Raw genomic sequence first — 16751 nt, 5'->3', positions numbered from 1 at the left:
TTTAATAAGTACATTTATACTATTTCATCCTTCCATCCGAGGACAAAAACCTGACAAAAAAACAAATACTTTCATTGGTGCGAAAACATTGGTTGCTATGGCTAACAAAAACGTTGGCTATGTAGGCAGGCTAACGTCTGCTCCCCACCAAAGGTGGCGCTCACACAGAACACATACTGTACAACGAGTGGACAAAACATTAGGAACACCTGCTCTTTCCATGACAGACTGACCAGGTGAATCCAAYTGAAKTCTATGATCACTTATTGATGTCACCTGTTAAATCCACTTCAAATCGGTGTACATGAAGGGGAGTAGACAGGCTAAAGGATTTTTAAGCCTTGAGAGAATTGAGACKTGGATTGTGTATGTGTGYCATTCAGAGGGTGAATGGGGGGTGCAACTCAATATTAGGAAGGTGTTCTTACTGRTTTGTCCACTCAGTGTAAATCATAATACAATGACAGGTTATATTGACGTGCATAATTCAAATGTTAAATCATARTTCTGATCGTTTAAGGCTGGTTAACGCTTGGCTCTTGTTGCAGAACGACAGAAGGGAAGAGAAGCAAAGAGCTGCAGTGCCTGGTTATATAATGAACCTACAGTGGAGGTTGGAAACACATTCCCCCACTGAGCAATGTGTCATTTTAGATTTGGGGAACTATAAGTGATCATGGASACCTTGGTCTTCATTACAGGGCTAATCACAAGAAAACACTGTGTGTGTGTTTGTGTGTCAGAGGAGGCTGGTGGGAGGAGCTATAGGAGGATGGGCTCATTGTAATGGCTGGAATGGAATTCATGGAATGGAGTCTAACGTGGTTTCTATATGTTTGATACCGTTCCAGATGTTCCATTCCAAGTCTTTACAATAAGCCGTCCCTATAGCACCTCCCATCASCCTCCTCGGGTGTGTGTGTGTGTGCCACTACGGGTGCATGCATGTTTGTGGCTAAGTGCAGGTAAGTGCTGGTTTTGTTCCACTACGACAGCTGGTCTCTACAGGAGGGGGTGGGAAGAGATACATGGACCGGACTATGGCTGGTCTCTACAGGAGGGGTAGATATAAAGGGACGGACGATGGCTGGTCTCTACAGGAGGAGTAAGATATAAAGGAACGGATGATGGCTGGTCTCTACAGGAGAGAAGATATAAAGGGACGGATGATGGCTGGTCTCTACAGGAGGGGAAGATATAAAGGGACGGACGATGGCTGGTCTCTACAGGAGGGGAAGATATAAAGACGGAACGATGGCTTGTCTCTACAGGAGGGAAGATATAAAGGGACGGACGATGGCTGGTCTCTACAGGAGGGGGAAGATATAAAAGGAGACGACGATGGCTGTCTCTACAGGAGGAGATATAAAGGGACGGACGATGGCTGTCTCTACAGGAGGGGGAAGATATAAAGGGACGGACGATGGCTGGTCTCTACAGGAGGGGGAAGATATAAAGGGACGACGATGGCTGGTCTCTACAGGAGGGGGAAGATAAAGGGAACGGACGATGGCTGGTCTCTACAGGAGGGGGAAGATATAAAGGACGGACGATGGCTGGTCTCTACAGGAGGGAGAAGATATAAAGGGACAGACGATGGCTGGGTCTCTACAGGAGGGGGAAGATATAAAGGGACGACGATGGCTGGTCTCTACAGGAGGGGGAAGATATAAAGGGACAGACGATGGCTGGTCTCTACAGGACGAGAGGGCCGTCTTGACAGGAGGGGGAAGATATAAGAGACGGACGATGGCTGGTCTCTACAGGAGGGGGAAGATATAAAGGGACGGACGATGGCTGGTCTCTACAGGAGGGGGAAGATTATAAAGGGACGGACGATGGCTGGTCTCTACAGGAGGGGAAGATATAAAGGGCAGACGATGGCTGGTCTCTACAGGAGGGGGAAGATATAAAGGGACGGACGATGGCTGGTCTCTACAGGAGGGGGAAGATATAAAGGGACGGACGATGGCTGGTCTCTACAGAGGGGGAAGATATAAAGGGGCAGGACGATGGCTGGGCTCTACAGGAGGGGAAGATATAAAGGGGGCAGACGATGGCTGGTCTCTACAGGAGGGGGAAGATATAAAGGGATGGACGGCTCATTTCCTTTTTTCTTTCTCCGCCCCCAGACACCGCACCCCCTCCAGCAGCATAGGAGTACCATGGTGACGATCTACAGAGAGAGGGAGAAGGGGATGGAGGGAGAGAGAGGGAAGGAGGGAGAGGGTGGGGTAGATTGGGTTGGTGGGTAAGAGATAGGGTGAGAGAGAGAAAGAGGGAGGGGGGGAGATTGAGAAAGAGAGTGGAAGAGTCACTGTTATTTTGCTGAGTAAAGGATCATATTGAGTGTGTGATGTAGAGGAAGTTGCAGAGACCTCTTAGTCCACCAGAGGGTGCTGTCCACCCTTTAACACTGACAGGCCATACATAGTACATCTGTTGCATAATAGCATTTAACTCAGCAGTATGCCTTACTGTAAATACCATAAGTAAGTGGTAACTAATTGCAGATATTTCCCCTATTAACACAGGGTTACTGCCCAGATTATCAGTATGTYTGTCACTGTGTGTGTTTCTGTGTGTATGACTGTGTCCATACATGACCAGGCACACAGGAGTAACTCACCCATGACCCGGGCCTGTAGCCTGACCCGCAGACGTTGGTCCTTCTTCCCCCGGCTGACCAAGGTCAGCTCCTCCTGCAGCACCCCCTCCTGGTGGGTGGTGTACTCACACGTCACCTTCACCCCACCTAGAGGGAGGGAAGGAGGGAGGGAGGGGGATAGCAGGAGATGGCAGATGGACCAAGAGAAACAAGGAATGGATGGAGAGAGGGAGAGAGACAGGGAATGGACGAAGAGAGGAAGAGAGACAGGGAATGGACGGAGAGAGGGAGGGAGACAGAGAGGTAAAAAAGAAAGGGAGAGAAAGAAAGAAATACAGAAAGAAGGAGAGAAAGATGGAGACAGTCAATAATTAAAGGACAGGAATGTTCGGGGAAAGAGTGACATGAAGACAGAGACAAAAAGGCGTCAGACAGACAGAAGTAACGTAGGAGTGAGAGACAGTAGTCTATTGAGTATTTACTTCAATGTAATTGGCCATAGCTTCCCCACATACCATAAAATCTGTGTCCGAAATGCCACCATATTACATATATAGTACACTAATTTGATCAGGGCCTATAGGAACATTCAATGTTTCAAGTTAATAGAATAGGCTGCTATCTGGGACACAACCCAGGGTTTTCTTACAGGGAGCCACTCTGAAAGCCCACGCGGGGAGCTCAGATTGTTTCCCCCTAAAATTCAAATTGGTGCTCTATTCCCTACATTGTGTACTACCTTTGACCAGAGGTCTATGGGCCCGCCGATGGGCCCTGGTCAAAAGCAGTGCACTGTATAGGGAATGGGGTGACAAGGGACATTTGGGATGAAGCCAGGGAACAAATCAAATTGTATTGGTCACATGTGCCTTACAGTGAAATGCTTACTTATGAGCCCATAACCAACAATCAGTTGGAATAGAAAAATAAATAAAAGTAACAAGTAATTAAAGAGCAGCAGTAAAAATAACGAGAATATATAAAGGGGGTACATGTACAGAGTCAATGTGCGCGGGGCACCGGTTAGTCAAGGTAATTAAGGTAATATGTACATGTAGGAGAGTTATTAAAGTGACTATGCATAGATGTTAACAACAGAGAGTAGCAGCGGTGTAAAAGAGAAGGGGGGGGGGCAATGCAAAAGCATCTCTTCTTCTGGTATCCTCTCTCTGAATCGATTCAGGGCTGAAATGGGAGCTGATGTATTGATCTCTTTGGTCTTTATTTTCCCTCTATATAATGACTTGTCTGGTGGTAATTATATTCCTCTGGTAATAACTGTCTGGTGATGGTTATATTACCATCTCGGTAATGACTGTCTAGTGGTGGTTATATTCCTCTGGTAATGACTGTCTGGTGGTGGTTTATTCCTCTGGTAATGACTGTCTAGGGTGGTTATATTCTCTGGTAATACTGTCTGGTGGGATTATATTCCTCTGGTAATAACTGTCTGGTGGTGGTTATATTCCTCTGGTAATGACTGTCTGGTGGTGATTATATTCCTCTGTGTTTCTAACGGTAATGACTGTCTGGTGGGTGGTTATATTCCTCTGGTAATGACTGTCTGGTTGGTGGTTTATTTCCTCTGGTAATGACTGTCTGGTGGTGGTTATATTCCTCTGTAATAACTGTCTGGTGGTGGTTATATTCCTCTGGTAATGACTGTCTGTGGTGGTATATTTCCTCTGGTAATAACTGTCTGGTGGTGGTTATATTCCTCTGTTAATGACTGTCTGGTGGTGGTTATAATCCTCTGGTAATGACTGTCTGGTGGTGGATGGTTATATTCTCTGGTAATAACTGTCTGTGGTGGTTATATTCCTCTGGTAATGACTGTCTGGTGGTGGTTATATTCCTCTGGTAATGACTGTCTCGCGTCGGTGTGGTTATTATTCCTCTGGTAATGACTGCTCTGGTGGTAGTTATATTCTCTCGGTAATGACTGTCTGGTGGTGGTTATATTCCTCTGGTAATGACTGTCTGGTTGTGGTTATATCCTCTGGTAAGTAACTGTCTGGTGGTGGTTTAATTCCTCTGGTAATAACTGTCTCGGTGGTGGTTAAATTCCTCTTGGTAATGACTGTCTGGTTGTGGTTATAATCCTCTGGTAATGACTGTCTGGTGGTGGTTATATTCCTCTGGAATGACTGTCTGGTGGTGGTTATATTCCTCTGGTAATGACTGTCTGGTGGTGGTTATATTCCTCTGGTAATACTGTTGGTTGGTGGTTATAATTCTCTGGTAATGACTGTCTGGTTGTGGGTTATAATCCTCTGGTAATAACTGTCTGGTTGGGGTTATATTCCTCTGGTAATGACTGTCTGGTTGTGGTTTATATTCCTCTGGTAATGACTGTCTGGTGGTGGTTATATTCCTCGTGTAATACTGTCTGGTTGTGGTTATTAATCCTCTGTAAAACTGTTCTGTGTGGGTGGTTATATTCCTCTGTTAATGACTGTCTGGTGGTGGTTATATTCCTCTTGGTAATAACTGTCTGGTGGTGGTTATATTCCTCTGGTAATACCTGTCTGGTGGTGGTTATATTCCTCTGGTAAATGACTGTCTGGTGGTGGTTATATTCCTCTGGTAATAACTGTCTGGTGGTGGTTATATTCCTCTGTGTAATTGACTTGTCTGGTGGTGGTTATTTATTTCTCTGGTAATGACTGTTCTGGTGGTGGTTATATTCCTCTGGTAATGACTGGTCTGGTGGGTGGTTATATTCCTCTGTTAATGACTGTCGTGGTGGTGGTTATATTCCTCGTTAATGACTTGTCTGGTGGTGGTTATATTCCTCTGGTAATGACTGTCTGGTGGTGGTTATATTCCTCTGTTAATGACTGTCTGGTGGTGGTTATATTCCTCTGTTAATGACTGTCTGGTGGTGGTTATATTCCTCTGGTAATGACTACCTGGACTCCAATAACTAACACTCATTTTCATTTTCCATTGCAAAACGATTTCACGTTTTCTTTGGCATGCCCTGATGGCCCTGGTCTCCCACGTACCCTCTGGTGTAGGTGTGACACGGTTGACTTTGAGAAGGGGTCTGGGCGTCGGTGATGAGGAGGAAGGGAGGGAGCACACATCTTTCCCCAGCACAGGCACCTCTGGGAGGGTGAAGACGATCTCATAACGATGCAGACTCCTCAGGAACCCTACCTGGACAGAGAGAGAGTGAGAGAGAAAGAGAGAGAGGAGAAACACAGTACAAATTACATAAACACGTATTAAATACTCACACACTTCTTATGAAATGCGTTAAGTAGTTCTTATGAAGGTAGCCATCAGGGGTGCATTCAGCAGGGCATAACGTTATAGAAATATGTTATGAAGAACAAACATGGCTCTATGACCTGTAGAATAAGGAACCATGTCTGCTCTATTCATTACATTTCAATCTGCAATGTTCAACAATGTTTGCCTACTGAACATGACACAAGCAATTTGAGCATTTGTATTCCAAACCCCGCCCACCTTAACCAGGAAGTTCCCATCAGGCTCTGGGAGAGCAGGGATGGCCGAATCCTTGGCTTTGTCCTCACGGTGAACAGGGGAGCCCATGGCATCCTCGTCGTCAGGAAAACGCACGCTTCCTCCCTTCGAGGTCGACCCTGGGGAAGAGGCAGTAAGAGCGTGACTCGGTCAGGGACAGAAGTACACACACAGGCACGTACTGTACACACGCACACACATATAATTCATGCATGGCTAAGCAGCTGTATACGACTGCAAGTTTTCATTTCGCTTTTATGAGAGAGAGAGTGAGACAGAGTACGAGAGAGAGAGGGAGAGAGTTAGTGTTTTGGTCCATCAGTATAACTTAGGTCTGACATGGCATTAGGGCTTTACAAACAGAGGGAAGGGAATTGAAAATCAATGCACTTAGAGACAATCGCTGGCAGATTCATTAATTAAAGTTCGGGCGATATCAGTTGCATTCACACAGACAGAGGGGCAGACGGACAGACAGACAGACAGAAACAGACACACAAACACACACACATAGAAGTCAAGGACTCACCCTTCCTGCCTGTTGCCATGTCAATGTCAGGCCAGGAATGATGGATCACACTGTATCAGTCTGAATTTGTGATGTCATCATTACCCTCCTTCAGAGAACATGACAAGGAACAATGTAAGGAGATAGAGAGAGAGGGAGAACAAGAGAGATGGAGAGAGAGAAAAGGGGGAGTGAGATGAGGAATGAAATAGGGGAAGAGTGAGGTGAGAAAGAGACCAAGTCACAATTTCTTTGTAAAGATGACAGCTCCTCAACAACAGTTTCTTCTGGCTTCTGTCATTTTCTGCCCAAAAACCTCCCTTAGACTCAACACCATCTTAGAACTAGAAGTAGGACAGAGTAGCCCCTAGGCCTAGACACTAATTTAAGGTCAGTTAAACACTTTCCCCTCTAATTACGGTCATGATTTGGGTATAAGCGATGGCTGATCCTAGACCTGTGAATCAAAATAGGAAAAGTGTTGGCAATAATGATATTCTTAACGTAAAAGTCGAATAAACTAAAGTGTCACTGGCAAAGTCATAATGGTAAAGTGGTTTATTTTCTTTAGCTCTGTGCCAGGTAGCAACTCCTGCCCAAAAGTACTCTGGTACTGTAGCTTATCAATCTGCTGGATAGAGCCCTAGACTAAGTTCCAAATGCTACCCTAGTGCATTTCTTTTAACAAGGTCCCATAGGGGAATAGGGTGCCATCTGTTCCGCACGTCAACAATAACCTTTGACCTTTAATTTAATCCTACTGCGGCTTTATCAATATCATTAGAAGCGCCCAGCTGTGAGTCCAGTCCAGTGTTGCAGACAAAAGCGCGGCTAAACGACTCACTGACCTGCTCAATAAAGAAGCTTATCTCAGCCCCCAAAGCTTACCGGTGGGATTAGAGGAAGAAACTAGAAAGAGTAATATCTTACAGTTTTACCATGGGGAGTTGGGTACCTAGCCTAATTCACACAATCCTCTCTAATACGGAAACACTGGAGGGGGAATAGCCTTGAGTGTTATGTAACCTAAACTAGAATGGGGAGAAAATAGAACACAGAACAGAGAGAAGTTCATTCCATTCCTCATTCAAACTCAATCCCCTCTATTTATAACGGACTTAATGTACCATCGGCAGTTATCCAGTGGTAGAAAAAGTACCCAATTGTCATCCTTAAGTTAAAGTAAAGACCCTAATAGAAAATGACTGAAGTGGAAGTGAAAGTAGTATACTACTTGAGTAAAAATCTAAAACGATCTGGTTTTAAATACACTTAAAGATGCACCATGCAGAAATAACTCCATCATTTCCTGGTTGCTAAAATAGTAATAGGTTGCCTAATTCCAGTTTATGTGGCAAAACAAGCAAGTAGAGAATCATTGTACCATGAAAACTGCTGTGAAATATATTTTCCATAACCAAAAATATTTTATTTTAAGCTGTTTGAAGCTTGTGTACAAAACGGAAAGTAAAAGACTCAAAAACAAAACTTAAGAATGGGAAGCATAGAAATGGAACACATAGAATAGATACACCACTTCTTAGACTTGCTTTCAATGACAATGACATATCTATCACTCACATTTCTATGTGCATTTGGTTGGGGTCACCCAAAAAGTTACATATTGTAGCTTTAAGTATCAAATGTAGAAGCTATAAATCCTCCCAAATTCCTTATATTAAGCAAACCAGACGGCACAATTTCCTTTTTTTTATGGATAGCCAGGGGCACACTCCAACACTGACCACCAGACCATTTACAAACGAAGCATCTGTGTTAAGTGAGTTCGCCAGATCAGAGGCAGTATGGATGACCAGGGATGTTCTCTTGATAAGTGTATGAATTGGACCATTCTTCCCTGTCCTGCTAAGCATTGGAATGTTATCGAGTAGCCTAGCCTACTGTTGGTGTCAGGGAAAATAAGGCCTAGTAAAAAGTACAGTCCATTCGGAAAGTATTCAGACCCCTTCACTTTTTCCACATTTTGTTACGTTACAGCATTATTCTATTTTTTTTTAATATATTTTTTATCAATCTACACACAATACCCGATAATGACAAAGCGAAAACAGGTTTTTAGAAATGTTTGCAAATGTATTAAAAATAAAAAGCATAAATACCTCATTTACATAAGTATTCAGACCCTTTGCTATGAGACTCGATATTGAGCTCAGGTGCATCCTGTTTTCATTGATCATCCTTAAGATGTTTCTACAACTTGATTGGAGTCCACCTGTGATAAAATAAATTGATTGGACATGATTTAGAAAGGCACACACCTGTCTATTTAAGGTCCCACAGTTGACAGTGCATGTCAGAGCAAAAACCAGGCCATGAGGTCGAAGGAATTGTCTGTAGAGCTCCGAGACAGGATTGTGTCGAGGCACAGATCTGGGGAAAGGTACCAAAAAAATTCTGCAGCATTGATGGTCCCCAAAAAAACAGTTGCATCCATCATTCTTGGAGTGGCTTCGGGACAAGTCTCTGAATGTCCTTGAGAGGCCCAGCCAGAGCCCGGATTTGAACCCAATCGAACATCTCTGGAGACCTGAAAATAGCTGTGCAGCGACACTCCCCATCCAACCTAACAGAGCTTGAGAGGATCAGCAGAGAAGAATGGGAGAAACTCCCCAAATACAGGTGTGCCTAGCTTCATACCCAAGAAGACTCAAGGCTGTAATCAATGCCAAAGGTACTTCAACAAAGTACTGAGTAAAGGGTCTGAATACTTATGTAAATGTGATATAAATTTTTTTTGCAAACCTGTTTTTCTTTGTCATTGTGGAGTATTATGTGTAGATTGATGAGTAAAAATAAAAAATAAATAAAATAAGGCTGTAACCTAACAAAATGTGGAAAATTTCAAGGGGTCTGAAAATGTTCAGAATGCACTGTTGTAGGCTTCAAGTAAAGTACAGATATCCCCCCCCAAAAAATTATTAAGTAATATTCCACTTCAAAGTATATTTGACTTTGTTACTTTACACCACTGCAGTTATCAATGGGACCTGGACGCATTGTGCAAAGGCATCGCGGTTGGTAGGCTTCTACCTTATTTGACACTGTCACTGTTCTACATGCAAATGCGGCACTGTTGGMAACGACCCAGCCCCGAGCCGCCACCACCGCATCAACAGAGAGGGACATCGATACGTGCGCCGTCCGGGACATTTTTGACCGGTTTTAGACTAATTACCAAATACTTGCGAATAGGAAGTGTTCCTTCGGCTGGTTGGGTTGTTTATTGAATATATAGCCAATTCAATGCTGTTCCTTTCAATCACATAGCCCACCAGTGTTTTTATTCTAATGTTACAATTTCCATATTGACGATCACACACACTGCATGCCCATTGGATGGAGTGCGCATCAAAASTGGAACATAGGTACAGAGWTGCATTTGCTGTCGTTTCAACGGATGGYCAAAACTGCAACGAATAGATTTGGACYACAACAACATATTCGTTATATTGTCATTGTGACATAAATCAAATCGAATATATTCAACCTGAGAGAGACAGACAGACAGACAGATGGGCAGATAGCCTAGCCTACGCCCAGTTAGATGTCAATACGATATGAACCTCCGAACTGGATTCCCCCCAGGTGCAAGAAAGCGTTTATGAAAATGTGCAACGTAATTAAAAAACCTATCGAAGCACTTACCGCTTTGGAGATTTGTTCAGTGCTTAGTGATGATGGTATCTGACAGTGGAAAGCGTTACCATCCCAAACGGCATGCTGCTTGCTGTGTTTGTCTGATCTCTTATTTCCGAGGCTCTACTCAGTCTCCTCTCCAGCTCTCCTCCGACCGACCGACGCAGTCTACAACAGCCATGCATGGCGCGTCGCTTTCTCGGTGACCTATAGCTGCAGTCTTTGGCGGATGCAGGCATCGCGAGGAGGGGAAGTTTTTCAACACCCCTCATGTAAACATCACGTTTACACTGTAATTATTCTTCCTATTAGATAGTTGTGGTATAGGCCCTATACCTGCTTTCAGATTTAATGAAATGCAGGCTATCAATTGGATAAATATTTTATTTGTAGCCTTATTGAATATGCTAATTTAATAGGCTCTAACAGTGTATAATATAATATAATAGCCTATACAATACTGTACTGGAAAGTTCAACAAGATGGACAACTCAAGGTCAGGGTTATTTTAGAAAAATTCATGCACTGATTTATTAGATTAGCCTCCAATTGAACTCCTATTACAACATGATTCAAATATATTCTGTCACTAATATAGTTTTCCAAAGAGTATTCAGTCTCACTCAGTGATCATTGTGCTCTCTGTTTAAGATCAGTAACTCTGCATTAGTGATGGCCAACACAATCAAGGGGACTTATTTTTAGATGCTGTTAGTTATATACAGTACAAACACTGAGTGTACCAAACATTAAGAACACCTTCCTAATATTGAGTTGCACAGCCCCCTTTTGCCCTCAGAACAGCCTCAATTCGTTGGGGCATGGACTCTACAAGGTGTTGAAAGCGTTCCGCAGGGATGCAAGCCCATGTTGACTACAATTCTTCCCACAGGTGTGTCAAGTTGGCAGACCATTCATTGAGTGGTGGACCATTCTTGATACACACAGGAAACTGTTGAGCGTGAAAAACCCAGCAGCGATGCAGTTCTTGACACTAACCGGTGCGCCTGGAACCTAATACCATTCCCCTTTCAAAGGCACTTAAATATTTAGTCTTGCCCATTCACCCTCTGAATGACACACATACGCAATCCATGTCTCAATTGTCACAAGGCTTAAAAATCCATATTTAACCTGTCTCCTCCCCTTCATCTACACTGATTGAAGTGGATTTAACAAGTAACATCAGTAAGGGCTCATAGTTTTCACCTGGATCCACCTGGTCAGTCTGTGTCATGGAAAGGGCAGGTGTTCTTAAAGTTTTGTCCACTCTGTGTAGAATACAATGACTAAATTGACTGGCTCATAAAGGATTCTTTGTCTTTGTGTTTGTCTCTGGGTCTTACTCGGTGGCTCCCAGTCCACATAGTTTACATTTGGTTTATTGTGGACATCCTTCAAAAACTGGATTGTAATATACAAGTAATATGTTTTATTTGTATGACTGTGGTTATGTCCCAAATAACACACTATTCCCTATAGTACTGCAATACATAGCGCCCATAGGGCTCTGGTCAAAGAAGCAGACTAAATGGGAATAGGGAGCCATGTGAGACACATATGACCCAATATAGACAGATTAATCCATCGTGTGATAAGGACAGATGGTGAAATCCTTCATTCTCAGACAGATGGACTGTAGTCGGTTGTATTGGTCAAAATGATCAGTCCAATCCAGACTCAGTATCCAGAGTATCCATTGGTCAGCTCCATAGAACACAGGAGGTCATTATGAATGGTTCTAAGAGACTGTATTTCATTCCAGAAAATTGTTCCCTCTCTTCTGGCCTTGTTCACTTCCCTATGTTGACATGAGACATCTGYGTATATTGYGCGCATCAGCTATASCTTCCACCATATTGCTTTGACCTATCCAGTCCRGTCCTATTGGCTCAGTGAAGAACATGGAACAAGGACAGACAGGAAGCTACCTTTAGGAATGCACAAAAKAACTAAAACCCATCTCAGTCCAKCAGAGGCATCGAGACAGGACAAATGATGAGCGGCGCCTCGTTCCTGCCAGACTTATTGGTGCAAGGGCTGAAGAAGGGATGAATGGCATCCGAGAAGCTGTCGGTGAATGTATAGATGAGCATCTTAGCGTCCARGTTATAGAAGGACACCTGTCCCTTATCACAGTCTACGTAGATCCCTATACGGTTGGGTTTGTGGTTGAGGCCCAGCGCTGTCGACGGTTCRGTTCGGAACGCGTAGTCSTTCTTATCCCGGAGACTCAGGAACCAGTAGCCGTGGGCGGGGCTTACTATGATCTTCCCTTTCCTGTTGATGGAGTGGCTTGCCACGCCCAGGTCCCAGTCCGTCTTCCCACCCACCTCCACCTACGATACAAAGCGATACCTTTATTGTCCATTTACATTGAGCTCAGAATATAAATCACCCAAAATCTATAATCAATACACTACAATATACTACAATACAACATCATGCAATACAACAACACTGGAAAGTGAGCACATATATATTCACATAATCCCTGGCATACAGTTCCGCCATCTATCAGGCCCCATTATGATCCACTTTCATCAGCCTGATAGCTGTTGGAATGAAGCTAGCCCTGCTTCTGTTCTCACCTCCCAGTAATGGCGTCCCGAAGAGAAGGCCTGGCGCCCGAGGACGCAGACCACACGGTCAAAGCGCTCGGGGCCGTCCGGCACGGGCTGGTAGCGGTCCCAGCAGCGCACCTGCTTGCCGTCGTCAGAGATGAGCAGGCGGGGGTGGGCGGTGAGAGGGTCCAGGGTTACATCCACTGAGAGGGAGAAGAGGGGAGAGGGTGAGGTAGAAAGGGAGGGGGGGCAGAGAGAGAAACATAAAGAGGGAGAAAATGAGTGGGGGAGAGAAAGAGAGAACAGAGGCAGAGAGAGAAAGAGGGAGGAAAAGTCATCAATCACCAATCAAGAGTTCAATCAGCAGTTTTGTGTCTATATCTAGCAATGATGTGCTTGACACATGAACACAGAGAACATGATACAGGAAGGAAGTACATACCTGCATATTCCTGCACTCTCCTCACCTCTGGAGCGTAAGAGAGAGAGAGAGAGAGGTGTTAAACCATCTAACCCCTGATCAAATATTGTATATATTATCACATGACTGGGACTTTGAGTTAATAAATGAATCAAAGCCTTACTTGGTTTTGGATTTCTTCCCACTGACTGGTCTGGTTGAGGCTGAGAAAGCCAATCTGGCCAAACAAAAGAGAATAAATGTAATTAAACAACAGGTGGGTCTAATCCTAAATGTTGATTGGTTAAAATTGCATTCCAGCCGGTGTCTATTCCACAAGTTACCACCGGCTAAATCTATCACGTTAAAATGATTATTTACTCTGTTCCATCTGACTGCCCAATCCACTGTGTCAATCAGCCCAATCCACTGTGTCAATCAGCCCAATCCACTGTGTCAATCAGCCCAATCCACTGTGTCAATCAGCCCAATCCACTGTGTCAATCAGCCCAATCCACTGTGTCAATCAGCCCAGGCAGGGAAGTTATGAACTTGATCTCCACTATAAAAAGCATATAGACATTATCTCACATTTCTTTTAGACTAACATTTAGTTTTCAACAGCGGAGATTTGTATAAACCTTGTTGTCTGTCTCTCCGACATTTACAACATTGTTTCAATATTCAAATCTCCAGCTGTCCCATAGTAATGAACGTGTCGGGAGTCGGGAGTCGGGAGTCGGGATGGGTGTTTCTCAGCCAGTTGAAATCATGAATCAGCTGGCATTGGGTTTACAGTATAGTAAGAAATGTCAATTGAACAAAGTAAAACGAGACAAAGTGCAGCTAGTTTGCAGTCTTTCCAGCTTCAGTTTGAAGTGATTGTGTTAGCTGTGTTGTTGGCTCCTCTGAACAACAGRMTRCTGATGAGATAGAAAATGTTCTATGCCAGGCYAWATCGRSCCTCATTAGCTCATTGTTGTGGATGTATCCAAATACATTTCACTAGAAAACAGCTTAAACAAATGGTAATACACCTACTGTTAATATTCTGGCTGCAGTGTTTGACGTGACTGTAAGTTAGCCGTAGTTGGCTAGCTATTAAGCAAGGGATAAGAAGTTTCCAGCCAGTATGGCAATGGAACATTTAGAACGAACGACTGGATCGCATTCATAGATGCCGAACTGAACGACTGGGTCGCGTCTCTGGCAACCGAACCAATAGAATGAACGACCTGCCGGCTTGGGTAGCAAACCTAGATCTGTGTCGACCTATATCTTGTGGTAGGATGAAATAGTTTGAATAAATTAATCAAGTTAACGTTTTTAATGAAAATATGTCAATCATTATATGAATATGTTGGTAACCCGTTGTATAAAAGTGGCAATGCCCTCGAAGCCGGTGTTTGGAGGATATATTCGTCTCGGGCCTAACAACACCTGTGCCAATTTATCCTTCAAACACCGCCTTCTCGATCATTATCACTTAATTAGACACTGTATGTATCATTGGTAACTGACACGTATGGAATGGGCCTGTGCATGTGACAGAAACATGAATGAATCCAAACCTGGACTATCTCTTCCTACAGAGTGTTCTAGTGGAGGTGGAGACCGCAAACCTGGCAAAATAATATCATGTAATCAAATACAGTATTATTATTAGAAACAAATGGAAGGGATGAGTGTGACAGAAGCAGCTGTGAATTAATTAAACTCTTACTTGGACTACTTCTTCCCAGGGACTGGTCTGCTTGAGAAGGTAAATCTGGCCAAACAAAATAGAATACAGGAAATCAATTACTGTATGAATTATTAGACATATGTTGGGTCTGTGAGTGTGACAGAGACATGAATGTTATCTTGGACTTACTTGGACTATTTCTTCCTACAGCATGGTTTGGTTGAGAAAGCAAACCTGGCCAAACATAAGAGAATACATCAAGTCAATACCGTATAGATGATTAGACACACAAAATGGGAGGAGCTGGGACTTTGAGTGTGACACAGGCATGAATGAAAATCATACTTGGACTACATCTTCCCACAGATTGGTCTGGTTGAGGTTGAGGACGCAACCCTGGCCAAACATGAGAGAATGCATTAATCAATATCAGACACATATTAGATCATAATTAAAATGAAAAGATACAGATGGGATGGGATGGTAATTTGAGCGTGTAAACCTTACTTGGAATATATCTCCCCACGGATTGGTCTGTTTGAGGTTGAGGACGCAGACCTGGCCAACAAAAGACAATGCAGTGTATGGGTCTATAGGTTCTCAACTGGTTTTGCCTTGGGACCCAAAATTAACCAGGTTGTCTCAGTCACGACATAATATTTGCATTGGGAAAAATAATCGGCAAAATATAATCTGAAAAACTATTTTTAATGCTGTATTGATTTTAAATATAGCAATTATATGACAAGGGAACAACATTCCCACCTCTTTCATTGTCAATAAATACATTTTGCCCATATTGTTGATGAAGATTGTTAATAAACTCACTGGTTTGAGGCAACAAAATCAACCAAAATATTGCTGCTAATAGCTTTATATTGAAAATACTATGATTGAAGACTAATTGTTCGGAGATTAAATTATATTTAAAAAAAAGTAAGTTCATTATCATTTATTCACGCTTTCTACCTGGTTTAAATTGTTTAAGTTCAGACTGGAGTATTTATTTATTACATTTTTAATTTATTTTACTGACACACACACAACCCATTCAAAACCGCGTGCAACCTAAATTTGGGTCACGACCCACCAGTTGAGAATTGATGGTCTACATCATCCTCTACATATTGTATTGTAGCCTAGTCGTGTTCATAAAGTAAAGTTAGACTGTCTCAACACAACAGTATTGTAGCCTAGTAGTGTTCATAAAGTAAAGTTAGACCATCTCAACACTACAGTATTGTAGTAGTGGTCATAAAGTAAAGTTAGACAGTCACAACACTACAGTATTGTAGCCTAGTAGTGCTCATGAAGTAAAGTTAGACCAGTCACAACACTACAGTATTGTAGCCTAGTAGTGTTCATAAAGTAAAGTTAGACATTCACAGTATTGTAGCCTAGTAGTGCTCATGAAGTAAAGTTAGACAGTCACAACACTACATATTGTAGCCTAGTCGTGTTCATGAAGTAAAGTTAGACATTCACAGTATTGTAGCCTAGTGTGTTCATAAAGTAAAGTTAGACAGTCACAACACTACAGTATTGTACTAGTAGTGCTATGAAGTAAAGTTAGACAGTCACAACACTACAGTATTGTAGCCTAGTAGTGTTCATAAAGTAAAGTTAGACATTCACAGTATTGTAGCCTAGTAGTGTTCATGAAGTAAAGTTAGACAGTCATAACACTACAGTATTGTAGTCTAGTCTGTGTTCAGGAAGTAAGTTAGACATTCACAGTATTGTAGCCTAGTCGTGTTCATAAAGTTAAAGTTAGACAGTCACAACACTACAGTATTGTAGCCTAGTAGTGCTCATAAAGTAAAGTTAGACCGTCT

At 43.0% G+C, this 16751-nt stretch overlaps 2 protein-coding genes across 5 annotated transcripts in view; both read right to left on the bottom strand.

Moving 5' to 3' along the window:
• Positions 1 to 1746: 1746 nt before the first annotated feature.
• Positions 1747 to 10502, bottom strand: adissp (adipose secreted signaling protein). Of its 2 annotated transcripts, XM_070439376.1 has the most exons (6): positions 10278 to 10502; positions 6633 to 6720; positions 6086 to 6222; positions 5617 to 5770; positions 2630 to 2755; positions 1747 to 2176 (listed from the first exon to the last, which is right to left on the bottom strand). In XM_070439376.1, exons 2-6 carry the CDS (start codon positions 6649 to 6651, stop codon positions 2103 to 2105), a joined length of 510 nt encoding a protein of 169 aa, XP_070295477.1. In that variant the 5' UTR covers positions 6652 to 6720; positions 10278 to 10502; the 3' UTR covers positions 1747 to 2102. The 2 variants fall into 2 exon arrangements, with proteins under 2 accessions (XP_070295477.1, XP_070295478.1); XM_070439377.1 differs by lacking the exon at positions 6633 to 6720 and having other exon boundaries at positions 10278 to 10499.
• Positions 10503 to 11685: 1183 nt separating this feature from the next.
• LOC112071392 (E3 ubiquitin-protein ligase TRIM68-like) overlaps positions 11686 to 16751 on the bottom strand; it is a 16062-nt gene continuing 10996 nt past the window's right edge. The window contains exons 4-12 of one of the 3 annotated variants that reach the window (XM_024138847.2): positions 15424 to 15474; positions 15262 to 15312; positions 15106 to 15150; positions 14956 to 15000; positions 14804 to 14854; positions 13417 to 13470; positions 13275 to 13301; positions 12860 to 13035; positions 11686 to 12607 (exon numbers count right to left, since the gene is read on the bottom strand). In XM_024138847.2, the coding sequence (XP_023994615.1) occupies positions 12233 to 12607; positions 12860 to 13035; positions 13275 to 13301; positions 13417 to 13470; positions 14804 to 14854; positions 14956 to 15000; positions 15106 to 15150; positions 15262 to 15312; positions 15424 to 15474 (875 nt within the window). In that variant the 3' untranslated portion in view covers positions 11686 to 12232. The remainder of the gene's footprint in view (positions 12608 to 12859; positions 13036 to 13274; positions 13302 to 13416; positions 13471 to 14803; positions 14855 to 14955; positions 15001 to 15105; positions 15151 to 15261; positions 15313 to 15423; positions 15475 to 16751) is intronic. The other 2 variants (XM_070439374.1, XM_070439375.1) reach the window with 2 other exon arrangements.

The sequence above is a fragment of the Salvelinus sp. IW2-2015 genome, unplaced genomic scaffold (assembly GCF_002910315.2).
Source record: "Salvelinus sp. IW2-2015 unplaced genomic scaffold, ASM291031v2 Un_scaffold1604, whole genome shotgun sequence".
Lineage (NCBI taxonomy): Eukaryota > Metazoa > Chordata > Actinopteri > Salmoniformes > Salmonidae > Salvelinus > Salvelinus sp. IW2-2015.
Note: the sequence above shows the minus strand (reverse complement) of the source record. Positions and strands in the feature narration are given on the sequence as shown.